The 13,586-nt window shown below is 48.4% G+C and overlaps 1 protein-coding gene across 1 annotated transcript in view; it reads right to left on the bottom strand.

Moving 5' to 3' along the window:
* The window catches only part of BCAR1 (BCAR1 scaffold protein, Cas family member), a 231,453-nt gene that overhangs the window by 21,066 nt on the left and 196,801 nt on the right, over nucleotides 1-13,586 (bottom strand). Inside the window, exon 6 of the mRNA XM_077288183.1 lies at nucleotides 12,874-12,963. Within this exon, the coding sequence (XP_077144298.1) occupies nucleotides 12,874-12,963 (90 nt within the window). The remainder of the gene's footprint in view (nucleotides 1-12,873; nucleotides 12,964-13,586) is intronic.

Raw genomic sequence — 13,586 nt, 5'->3', positions numbered from 1 at the left:
CGTTGTCTCCGGAGACCCGATTAAGCCAGACTAGGGGATTATGGTCCGTTAGGAGGGAAAACTGTCGTCCATACAAATATGGTTGCAACTTTTTGAGTGCCCATACTACCGCCAGGCACTCCTTCTCGATGGCCGCATAGCTTACTTCACGGGGCAGTAGTTTCCGACTCAGGTAAGTGTTATGGTCCGGTGGTAGGACCTCAAAACTGACCTGACACATATGACCAGAATATAGGACAAGTTCTGGGGATGTGGCAGCTATACTGACCGCAATCCTGATCCTATCCAAACACACTAAAGGCAGCCGTGGAGCGTTCCTAAAATCCTAGACGCCACGTTCACAGCCTGAGAAACTGACTACCCCTAGAGAGAAAGCAAAGACCTCACTTGCCTCAGAGAAATAACCCCAAAGTTATAGATAGCCCCCACAAATAATAACGGTGAGTTAAGGGGAAAAGACAAACGTAGAAATGAAACAGGTTAAGCAAATGAGGCCTGCTAATACTAGATAGACAGAAAATAGATAGGAGTCTGTGCGGTCAGTACAAAAACTATCAAAAATAAACCACGCAGAGAATGCAAGAACCCCCACACCGACTCACGATGTGAGGGGCGCACTCTGCACCCCAGAACTAACCAGCCAGCAAAAAATCACATAAAAGCAAGCTGGACTGAACTCATTATATACTGAGAAACGTTTTCAAGGAAATAATGAGCAAACAAACTTAGCTTCTCCAGCAGGAGACTGGTCACAAGGAATATTCAGGAGAACTCAGAAACAGGACTGAATACACCGACAGCAGGCAACAAGTGAAGGTCCAGGTGGAATTAAATAGGGACCAGTCATAGCAGGAAATGAGGCAACTGAGCCCTGCTACAGACCCGCAGTATCGCTAAAGGCCACCAGAGGGAGCCCAGACGGAATTCACAACAGGTAAGCTACCGGGTGTTCTTGGCCGTCCGGCCCGACTTGGCTCAGTACTGCCCCCAATCCAAACATAGAAGTGTCTGTGTGAACAAGGAAACGTTTAGTTGGATCGGGTGCGGCCAATACAGGGGCATTGGTGAGGGCGTCCTTTAGCTGGCGGAAGGCTTCCTCACACTCTGGGGTCCAGGTTACCTGGCGGGGTTGGTTCTTACGGGTCAGATCAGTGAGGGGCTTGGCTACGCTGCTGTAATTGGGAACGAATTTCCTGTAATACCCCGCTGTCCCTAGAAACGCCATGACCTGGCTTTTAGTGCGTGGGGTGGGCCATTTGGCTATGGCCTCAATCTTGGCTGGTTCTGGTCGCTGTTTCCCACTTGCCACCCAATGCCCTAAATACTGAATCTCTGCTTTGCCCACGCGACACTTGTTTGGGTTCAGGGTGATTCCGGCCTTGTGGATCCTGTCCAATACTGTCTCTAGGTGATTTAGATGCTCTTCCCATGTCGTGCTGTAGATGGCGATGTCATCCAGGTAGGCACAAGCATAGTCCTGGAGACCATCCAGAAGCCGGTCAGCCAGCCTCTGGAAGGTCGCCGGGGCAATCTTCATCCCGAATGGCATAACTCGAAACTGGAATAAGCCGAACGGGGTGACAAATGCCGACTTGGGAATAGCGTCAGGACTAAGGGGAATCTGCCAGTAGCCTTTGCATAGATCGATGGTGGTCAAATACTTTGCCCCCGCCAGCCGGTCTAACAACTCATCCACACGCGGCATGGGATACGCATCCGTCACCGTTTTCTCATTGAGCTTACGATAGTCTACACAAAACCGTGTAGTCCCATCCTTCTTGGGCACTAACACTACGGGGGATGCCCAGGGACTATCTGACTCTTCAATGACCCCTAAACGCAACATCTCTTGTATCTCTTGTCGCATCCCTTCTCGTACAGACTCAGGGACGTGGAAGGGGGGTTGTCGCAGGGGGGTCTGATCCTGGGTCTCAACCTTGTGTTGTGCCAGGCGAGTGTACCCTGGTCTCCCCAAAAACATCCTCTGTCGCTGCCTCAACAACGCCTCCGCCTGCTGTCTCTCCCGGGGACCTAGGTCTTCACCCCAGTGTACCTGGTCCCATGTTTTAGACTGAGTCCTTTCCCCTAAGACATCCGGCAAGGGAAGTCCGGCTAAATCCTCTGCTTCAGGTGCACAGATGGCCACTACCTCTTCAGGGCGCTCCCGGTAGGGCTTCAGCATATTGACGTGGAACATGCGGATAACCCTGGGGTCGTCACAATCGGCGACTATATAGGTGGTGTCGGCTATTTTCCCCACTACCTGGTAGGGCCCCTGTCATGCAGCTTGGAACTTGTTCTGCCTAGTGGGCTCTAACACCAGCACCTTCTGTCCTATTTCCAAGGTGCGTTCTCTGGCCCTCCGATCGTACCATACGCGCTGGCACCACTGGGCCACTTGCATGTTCCCATGTACAGCCTGGGTCATCTCCTGTAGGCAGTCCCGGAATTCCAGCACATAGGGTACAATAGGTACCCCTTCTATGATGCCCTCCCCTTCCCAGTGTTCTAGCACTAAGTCTAGGGGTCCCCTTACCCACCTCCCTATACCAGTTCGAACGGGGAGAACCCCGTGGATTCTTGGGGCACCTCCCAATAGGCAAACAGGTGTGGCAAGAATTTCTCCCAGTCCCTGTAGGTCCTGGTAAAAGTCCCAATGAGTTGTTTTAACGTCCCGTTAAAGCGTTCACACAACCCACTGGTTTGCGGGTGGTACGGGGCGCTTCTAATGGACTTTACGCCGCACAGCTTCCACAGTTTGTTGGTCACCTCTGCTGTAAACTGGGTACCCTGGTCTGAGATAATCTCCCGGGGGAATCCAACCCGTGAGAAAACCTGGAGCAGGGCAGCCGCCACCGTCTCTGCCAGTATGTTAGGTAACGCAACCGCCTCTGGATACCGTGTGGCATAATCTACCACCGTCAATATATACCTTTTCCCTGACGGACTGGGTTTGGCTAACGGCCCTATCAGATCGACCGCTACTCAGCTAAATGGTTCCTCCACAATGGGGAGGGGGCGTAATTTGGCCTTGCATCGATCTCCCCTCTTGCCAATGCGCTGGCAACTGTCACAGGTCTGGCAGTACTGAAGAACATCATAGGTTACCCCTGGCCAAAAGAAGTTTTGTGTCAGACGATGCCTGGTGCGACTGACGCCTAAGTGCCCGGCCAAGGGTATGTCATGAGAGATTCGCAGTAACTCCTGCCTATACTTCTTGGGAACTACCAGCTGTCGTTTTATAGTGGGGCTCGTCTCCGTGTGGTGCTGTTCTGTGATCCGGTAGAGGAGTCCCTGCTTCCATACAAACTGTTCCCCTTCCAGTACCCTTCTCCCCTCCTGTGCCTTCCCACAATATCCCTCCAATGAAGGATCCTCAAGTAACTCCCTCTTAAATTCAGCTGGGGTGGCCCAAGAAATGTGTCTGACTATGGGAATACGTGTAGGGCTGGGATGTTTTACCTGGGCCTCCTCTGAGTGTGATTCCGCCTCCGCAGCTTGAGCTTGTCTCCGGGTGGTCACAGGATATGTCTCAGCCGGAGGGGCAACCGAGAAGGCAGACAAAATGGGCCCCAAGTAATTTCCCAGCAAGACGTCTGCAGGCAAATCCTCCATTAAGCCGACCTCAACAATGCCATCCCTGACTCCTCAGTTCAGGTGAATCCTGGCAGTGGGCAGTCAATGTATGGCTCCCCCTGCTACACGGACTGCCACTGTCCGGTCCGTCTTCTCTTGGTCCCGGACGAGATGAGGCTTCACAAGGGTCAAAGCTGCCCCGGAATCTCTTAGTCCCTGCATACGTTTCCCATTAACCCACATGACCTGTCGATGCTGTTGTTGATTATCTGCCCGGGCTGCCTGCATGGGGTCTACTTCATGCAGCACTTCCTCCATCACTTCCACCCCCTGGTTAGTCGTAGCCCCCAATGCCGGGTCAGATTTGCCTTGGTAGCAGTGTACAGCGGCCCGGCTGAAGGTAGCTGTTCCCGCCTTTGTCCACTGGGTACGCTGAGTCCAGTTGGGACGTTGTCTTTGCAGGTGGCCCAGCTGATGGCAGGTGTGGCATCGCGCCCCAGGGGGACTGTAGTAGGCCGGGTTTTTAGCTGGACCCCTACATTCTTCGGTGGTTTGGGGGCCTGTCATGATCTCTGCAGGCAGAGATCATAGCAAGCCTATAGAGGGACAAGCTCTCGGAAGATGGAACTATACTCTTACTAGATAGCAGAAGACAGATAGTATACTTTCATGGTCAGCAGAAAAACACTAACAAAACACCATCCAGAGATTACCTTAAACTCTGGCATTAACTCATAACGCCAGAGTAGCAATCCCTGATCGACGAGAGCTTTCCAGACACAGTAACAAAACTTCAGCTGTGAACTGGAACAAATAGGCAAAACAAAACATGGACAAAAGTCCAACTTATCTAGTAGTTGTCTAGAAGCAGGAACAAGCACTGAGAGGCATCAGATAACATTGTTGACCGGCAAGAAACCACCAGAGAAATGAGCTTAAATAGCGACACCCACTACTGATGGAACCAGGTGAAACAGGAAAGAGGATGACAAGTCCAATTCCACAAGCGGCCACCGGGGGAGCCCAGAATCAAAATTCACAACAGTACCCCCCCCTCAAGGAGGGGGCACCGAACCCTCACCAGATCCACCAGGGCGACCAGGATGAGCCCTATGGAAGGCACGAACAAGATCAGAAGCATGAACATCAGATGCATTGACCCAAGAATTATCCTCCTGGCCGTAACCCTTCCAGTTGACCAGATACTGGAGTCTCCGTCTGGAAACACGAGAGTCCAAAATTTTCTCCACAACGTACTCCAACTCACCCTCAACCAACACCGGAGCAGGAGGCTCAACTGAAGGTACAACAGGTACCTCATACCTGCGCAATAACGACCGATGAAAAACGTTATGAATGGAAAAGGACGCAGGGAGGTCCAAACGGAAAGAAACAGGATTAAGAATCTCCAATATTCTATAAGGGCCGATGAACCGAGGTTTAAACTTAGGAGAAGAGACCCTCATAGGGACAAAACGAGAAGACAACCACACCAAATCTCCAACACAAAGCCGAGAACCAACACGACGATGACGGTTGGCAAAACGCTGAGTCTTCTCCTGGGACAACTTCAAATTGTCCATAACCTGCCCCCAGATGTGATGCAATCTCTCCACCACCGCATCCACTCCAGGACAATCCGAGGATTCCACCTGACCGGAGGAAAATCGAGGGTGAAACCCCGAATTACAGAAAAACGGGGACACCAAGGTGGAAGAGCTGGCCCGATTATTGAGGGCGAACTCTGCCAATGGCAAAAAAGCAACCCAATCATCCTGGTCAGCAGAGACAAAACACCTCAGATATGTCTCAAGGGTCTGATTAGTCCGCTCGGTCTGGCCATTAGTCTGAGGGTGAAAAGCAGATGAAAAAGACAAATCTATGCCCATCCTAGCACAGAATGCCCGCCAAAATCTAGACACAAATTGAGTACCTCTGTCAGAAACAATATTCTCAGGAATACCGTGCAATCGGACAACATTCTGAAAAAACAGAGGAACCAACTCAGAAGAAGAAGGCAACTTGGGCAGAGGAACCAAATGGACCATTTTAGAGAAACGGTCACAGACCACCCAGATGACAGACATCTTCTGGGAAACAGGCAGATCTGAAATAAAATCCATCGAGATGTGTGTCCAAGGCCTCTTAGGAATAGGCAAGGGCAACAGCAGTCCGCTAGCCCGAGAACTACAAGACTTGGCCCGAGCACAAACGTCACATGACTGCACAAAGACTCGCACATCTCGTGACAGGGAAGGCCACCAGAAGGATCTTGCCACCAAATCCCTGGTACCAAAAATTCCGGGATGACCTGCCAATGCAGAAGAATGTACCTCAGAGATGACTCTGCTGGTCCAATCATCCGGAACAAACAGTCTATCAGGCGGACAACGATCCGGTCTATCCGCCTGAAACTCTTGCAAGGACCGCCGCAGATCAGGCGAAACGGCCGACAAAATTACTCCCTCCCTAAGGATACCTGTGGGTTCAGAATTACCAGGAGAGTCCGGTTCAAAACTCCTAGAAAGGGCATCTGCCTTAACATTCTTAGAACCCGGTAGGTATGACACCACAAAATTAAAGCGAGAAAAAAAATAAAGACCAGCGCGCCTGTCTAGGATTCAGGCGTCTGGCAGTCTCAAGATAAATCAAATTTTTGTGGTCAGTCAATACCACCACCTGATGCCTAGCCCCCTCGAGCCAATGGCGCCACTCCTCAAACGCCCACTTCATGGCCAAAAGCTCCCGATTCCCAACATCATAATTCCGCTCTGCGGGCGAAAATTTGCGAGAAAAGAAGGCACAAGGCCTAATGACGGAGCAGTCGGAACCTTTCTGCGACAACACTGCCCCAGCTCCGATCTCCGAAGCGTCAACCTCAACCTGAAAAGGCAGATTCACATCAGGCTGACGCAACACAGGGGCAGAGGCAAAACGGCGCTTAAGCTCCTGAAAGGCCTCTACAGCATGAGGGGACCAATTAGCAACATCAGCGCCTTGTCTGGTCAAATCAGTCAGTGGTTTAACGACATCCGAAAAACCAGCAATAAATCGGCGGTAAAAGTTGGCAAAGCCCAAAAATCTCTGAAGACCCTTAAGAGAGGAGGGCTGAGTCCAGTCACAAATAGCTTGCACCTTGACGGGATCCATCTCAATGGAAGAGGGAGAAAAAATATACCCCAAAAAGGAAATTTTCTGGACCCCAAAAACGCACTTAGACCCCTTCACACATAAAGAATTAGACCGCAGAACCTGAAAAACTCTCCTGACCTGCTGGACATGAGAGTCCCAGTCATCAGAAAAAATCAGAATATCATCCAGATATATTATCATAAATTTATCCAGAAAATCGCGGAAAATATCATGCATAAAAGACTGGAAAACTGAAGGGGCATTAGAAAGACCAAAAGGCATGACCAAATACTCAAAGTGGCCCTCGGGCGTATTAAATGCGGTCTTCCACTCATCCCCCTGCCTGATCCGCACCAAATTATACGCCCCACGAAGATCAATTTTAGAGAACCACTTAGCACCCTCTATACGAGCAAACAAATCAGTAAGCAATGGCAATGGGTATTGATACTTAACAGTGATCTTATTCAGAAGCCGATAATCAATACATGGTCTCAAAGAGCCGTCTTTTTTTGAGACAAAGAAAAACCCAGCTCCCAAGGGAGAAGAAGATGGACGAATATGTCCCTTTTCCAAAGACTCCTTTATATATTCCCGCATAGCAGCATGTTCCGGCACAGACAGATTAAACAAACGACCCTTTGGATATTTACAACCCGGTATCAAATCTATGGCACAATCGCACTCACGGTGTGGAGGTAACGACCCAAGCTTGGGTTCGTCAAAGACGTCTTGATAATCAGAGAGGAACTCAGGGACTTCAGAGGGAATGGACGACGAAATAGAAACCAAAGGTAAGTCCCCATGAATACCCTTACATCCCCAGCTCAACACAGACATTGCTCTCCAGTCCAAGACTGGGTTGTGAGACTGCAACCATGGCAATCCCAGTACCAAATCGTCATGTAAATTATACAGCACCAGGAAACGAATAATCTCCTGGTGATCCGGATTGATACGCATGGTTACTTGTGTCCAGTATTGTGGTTTATTATTAGCCAATGGGGTGGAGTCAATCCCCTTCAGAGGAATAAGAGTCTCCAAAGGCTCTAAATCAAAACCACAACGATTGGCAAAGGACCAATCCATAAGACTCAGAGCGGCGCCAGAGTCAACATAGGCGTCCGTGGCAATGGATGACAAAGAGCAAATCAGGGTTACAGACAAAATAAACTTAGACTGAATGGTGCCAATGGAAACAGACTTATCAAGCTTCTTTGTACGCCTAGAGCATGCTGATATAACATGAGTAGAATCCCCACAATAGAAACACAATCCATTCTTCCGTCTAAAATTCTGTCGCTCGCTCCTGGACAGAATTCTATCACACTGCATACTTTCTGGCGTCTTTTCCATAGACACCGCCAGATGGTGCACCGGTTTGCGCTCCCGCAGACGCCTATCAATCTGAATAGCCATTGTCATGGACTCATTCAGACCTGCAGGCACAGGGAACCCCACCATAACATCCTTAACGGCATCAGAGAGACCTTCTCTGAAAGTTGCCGCCAAGGCGCACTCATTCCACTGAGTAAGCACAGACCATTTACGGAATTTTTGGCAGAAAACTTCAGCTTCGTCTTGCCCCTGAGATAGTGCCATCAAAGTTTTTTCTGCCTGAAGTTCCAAATGAGGTTCCTCATAAAGCAAGCCCAAGGCCAGAAAAAACGCATCCACATCGCGTAACGCAGGATCCCCTGCTGGCAATGAGAAGGCCCAATCTTGAGGGTCACCCCTGAGCAAGGAAATCACAATCCTAACCTGCTGAGCAGGGTCTCCAGCTGAACGAGACTTCAGGGACAAATAAAGCTTACAATTATTTCGGAAATTCTGGAAGCTAGCTCTATTCCCTGTGAAGAACTCCGGCAAAGGAATTCTCGGCTCAGATACCGGAGCATGTACCACAAAATCTTGTAAATTTTGTACTTTCGTGATGAGATTATTCAAACCCGCAGTTACACTCTGGAGATCCATGATTGTCAGGTGCACACAGAGCCATACAGAGATTAGGAGGAGAGAGAGAAAAAAGACTGCAGCAAGGCAGACTGGAGGAAAAAAAAAAAAAAAAAAAAAAAATTCCAGCAGACTTCTTATAACTCTCCTTTCTCAACCTGGGTCTTTAACACTTTATTGGCCGGTCAAACTGTCATGATCTCTGCAGGCAGAGATCATAGCAAGCCTATAGAGGGACAAGCTCTCGGAAGATGGAACTATACTCTTACTAGATAGCAGAAGACAGATAGTATACTTTCATGGTCAGCAGAAAAACACTAACAAAACACCATCCAGAGATTACCTTAAACTCTGGCATTAACTCATAACGCCAGAGTAGCAATCCCTGATCGACGAGAGCTTTCCAGACACAGTAACAAAACTTCAGCTGTGAACTGGAACAAATAGGCAAAACAAAACATGGACAAAAGTCCAACTTATCTAGTAGTTGTCTAGAAGCAGGAACAAGCACTGAGAGGCATCAGATAACATTGTTGACCGGCAAGAAACCACCAGAGAAATGAGCTTAAATAGCGACACCCACTACTGATGGAACCAGGTGAAACAGGAAAGAGGATGACAAGTCCAATTCCACAAGCGGCCACCGGGGGAGCCCAGAATCAAAATTCACAACAGGGGCCTCCAGGTCCATGGGCGGACCCCCTGCGACCATCTTTGATCCGGACAACTGAGGCCTCCTGGCATCATGATGTTCATCGGCCAGACGAGCGGCTTCCTCAAGAGTCGTTGGCCGCCTGTCCCAAAGCCATTCCTGTGTCTCGGGCGTTAGTCCATTAAAAAATTGTTCCAACAAGAAGAGCTGGAGGACGTCCTCCTTAGTGGTTGCTTGGCTCCCTTGTACCCACTGTAGCAGTGACCGCCGTAATTTACAGGCCCATTCAGCGTGGGTATCGGTTACGCGTTTTATAATTCAGCGGAATTTTTGGCGGTATGCCTCTGGTGTCAGCGCATACCGGGCCAAGATCACTTCTTTGATCCGCTCATAGTCCATACAGTCCTCATCAGGTACTGTGCGATAGGCGTCCGTTGCCCGGCCTGTCAGCTTGCTGGCCAGTATCTGAACCCGTTCCTCCGGCTTCACTTGATGAAGGGCACACTGCCGCTCAAAGTCCTGCAAAAAGCCATCAATGTCTTCCTCTGCCTCCCCCAACTGTCGGAAGGCATTATACTGGATCTTTTTGTGGCTTACTGTTGAAGGTACCTGGGCAGAGGCCAGAGCTCCCCCTGCTCGCTGACTCTCCTCTCTCCGCTCTGCCATCTCCATCTTGGCCAGCTCCACTTTGGTCCGCTCTGTCATCTCCATCTTGGCTAGCTCTATCCTGGTCCGCTCGGCCATCTTTTCCTTCAGATCAGTACGCACATCAGCCATCACCTCTCGTATGAACTCTACTGCAGGGTTTGGGCCATAGAACGCCAGTCTGTTCTTTACCTCCCTCTGGAATTCAGTCTCCTCCACGTTCACATTGGGGGGCGCTGCACTGTCGTGTTCCATGATGGCTGCTATCAAATCCGCTTTTGTTTTGTTGCTGGCGATTAACCCTCGGGCTTCCACCAGATCTTTTAATGTAGTCCTCTTTAACTTCTGGTAGTTGTTTTCCATTCATTCCTTTCCTCCTGTAGATGGGGTATCACATCCCGCTGTCTGCCACCAGTGTAACGGGGTCTACCGTGCTGGAATACCTCTTTCAGTACCACCCCGTGTTTCAGGAGGTCCACTCTGCTTTAGCTGGAGTCTGAATGAAGGACGCTGGCTGGAATTCCTTGGTTACATGGGCGCATATAACAGATCACTGCTTCTCCACGTATTTTCAGTATCACAACCCTTTACTCACAGGACACAGAATATATAACACACAGGTACAGAGGGCAGGCCCATTGAAAAGCGGCAGGCCAGACATTCATTACAATAGCCGCAGGGGGCCGGAGCCTGCCGATATTTACTGTGGGAATTACAAAGGTGGGAGAGGTCAGAAGGGGGATATCTTGTCCCCTCTGCCCAGGGGCGCAGCCTGTGGGCTGATGCCTTAGGGACATGCATCTCACATGGAAACTATTATACATACATATAACTGCACAACATAATCTGGGTGCTGAGGGGTTACGTAACAACATGTATTTATACACATATATACACACTGCACATACTGTACACATGTACACTCACTGGCCACTTTATTAGGTACACCTGTCCAACTTCTTGTTAACACTTAATTTCTAATCAGCCAATCACATGGCGGCAACTCAGTGCATTTAGGCATGTAGACATGGTCAAGACAATCTCCTGCAGTTCAAACCGAGCATCAGTATGGGGAAGAAAGGTGATTTGAGTGCCTTTGAACGTGGCATGGTTGTTGGTGCCAGAAGGGCTGGTCTGAGTATTTCAGAAACTGCTGATCTACTGGGATTTTCACGCACAACCATCTCTAGGGTTTACAGAGAATGGTCCGAAAAAGAAAAAAAATCCAGTGAGCGGCAGTTCTGTGGGCGGAAATGCCTTGTTGATGCCAGAGGTCAGAGGAGAATGGGCAGACTGGTTCGAGCTGATAGAAAGGCAACAGCGACTCAAATCGCCACCCGTTACAACCAAGGTAGGCCTAAGAGCATCTCTGAACGCACAGTGCGTCGAACTTTGAGGCAGATGGGCTACAGCAGCAGAAGACCACACCGGGTACCACTCCTTTCAGCTAAGAACAGGAAACTGAGGCTACAATTTGTACAAGCTCATCGAAATTGGACAGTAGAAGATTGGAAAAACGTTGCTTGGTCTGATGAGTCTCGATTTCTGCTGCGACATTCGGATGGTAGGGTCAGAATTTGGCGTAAACAACATGAAAGCATGGATCCATCCTGCCTTGTATGGAGCATCTTTGGGATGTGCAGCCGACAAATCTGCGGCAACTGTGTGATGCCATCATGTCAATATGGACCAAAATCTCTGAGGAATGCTTCCAGCACCTTGTTGAATCTATGCCACGAAGAATTGAGGCAGTTCTGAAGGCAAAAGGGGGTCCAACCCGTTACTAGCATGGTGTACCTAATAAAGTGGCCGGTGAGTGTATATACACACACTGCACATACTGTACACATGTATATACACACACTGCACATACTGTACACATGTATATACACACTGCACATACTGTACACATGCATATACACACACTGCACATACTGTACACATGTATATACACACACTGCACATACTGTTTACACATGCATATACACACACTGCACATACTGTACACATGTATATACACACACTGCACATACTGTACACATGTATATACACACACTGCACATACTGTACACATGTATATACACACACTGCACATACTGTACACTTGCATATACACACACTGCACATACTGTACACTTGCATATACACACACTGCAAATACTGTACACATGCATATACACACACTGCACATACTGTACACATGTATATACACACTGCACATACTGTACACATGTATATACACACTGCACATACTGTACACATGTATATACACACACTGCACATACTGTACACATGCATATACACACTGCACATACTGTACACATGTATATACACACACTGCACATACTGTACACATGTATATACACACACTGCACATACTGTACACATGTATATACACACACACTGCACATACCGTACACATGCATATACACACACTGCACATACTGTACACATGTATATACACACTGCACATACTGTACACATGTATATACACACACTGCACATACTGTGCACATGTATATACACACACTGCACATACTGTACACATGTATATGCACACACTGCACATATGGTACATACCGGCCTGTCTCCTATCCAGTTCCTCTAGACTCCTGCAGTTAAAGGACCTTTGGTGAAATCATTATCACATAACTGAAGTGTCACCAAAGGTCCATAAGCAGTCTTAACCTTGGAAAAGAAACTCTGGGGGCCTCTAAGAGACTAGAGACCCTGGGCTATTGCCCAGTTTGTCCCACCCCCACACTTTACAATGCCAGCCCTGATTGTAGCTAGAGTTTTTTTGGAGTAGGACTTCTATTTCAAGCATACTCCAAAAATCCTGCAAAATCATGCTAGAGCCTATTTTAGGGGTAGGTCTTAATTTCAGGGAAACATACCAGTTGAAAAGACATTACCTGCTGCTGCTCTAGATGACCCTTCCCTTGTCGTATAATGTTTCCTTTTTCAAGCAGTTCCTTTTGTGTTTTTTCAAATTCTTCTTTACCCTGTACATAGATGCAAAGGGAATAATGTCACTGTTAATTTCATGCTATTTACCTCCAACAAATTTTATCAGTAAGCAGAAATGAAGCAGTTAGAAGTCCGGCATTGCATGTAACAAGCCGCAGGAGCAGAGTGCCATGTATTTCCCTTTTGTAACTAGTTTTGTCAGGCATTTATTAAGGCATCCATTGTCCTCTTAAGGCCGGCGTCACACTTGGCGTAAGACAATACGCCACGTATTATACGTCCGTACTACGGCCGTAATACGGAGAAATGTTCCCAAAATAGTGATCCGTAGTCAGGGTGTTTCAGCGTATTTTGCGCATGGCATCCTCCGTATGTAATCCGTATGGCATCCGTACTGCGAGATTTTCGCGCAGGCTTGCAAAACCGACATCTAATGGATTTATGTGCTCAAATGTTCGGGAAAACATATATACAGTATATATATATATGTCATTGTGACACATATGTATATATTCTGTATTTAGATTTCAATCAGCGCGATATCTGTGAACAGCCGGTAATTCAATTGCCGGCTTTTCATTTCTCCTGCACAAACCCGACAGGATATGAGACATGGTTTACATACAGTAAACCATCTCATATCCCCCTTTTTTTTGCA

This window comes from Ranitomeya variabilis, chromosome 2 (genome assembly GCF_051348905.1).
Source record: "Ranitomeya variabilis isolate aRanVar5 chromosome 2, aRanVar5.hap1, whole genome shotgun sequence".
NCBI classification, from domain to species: domain Eukaryota; kingdom Metazoa; phylum Chordata; class Amphibia; order Anura; family Dendrobatidae; genus Ranitomeya; species Ranitomeya variabilis.
This window is presented reverse-complemented; position numbering and strand designations above follow the sequence as displayed.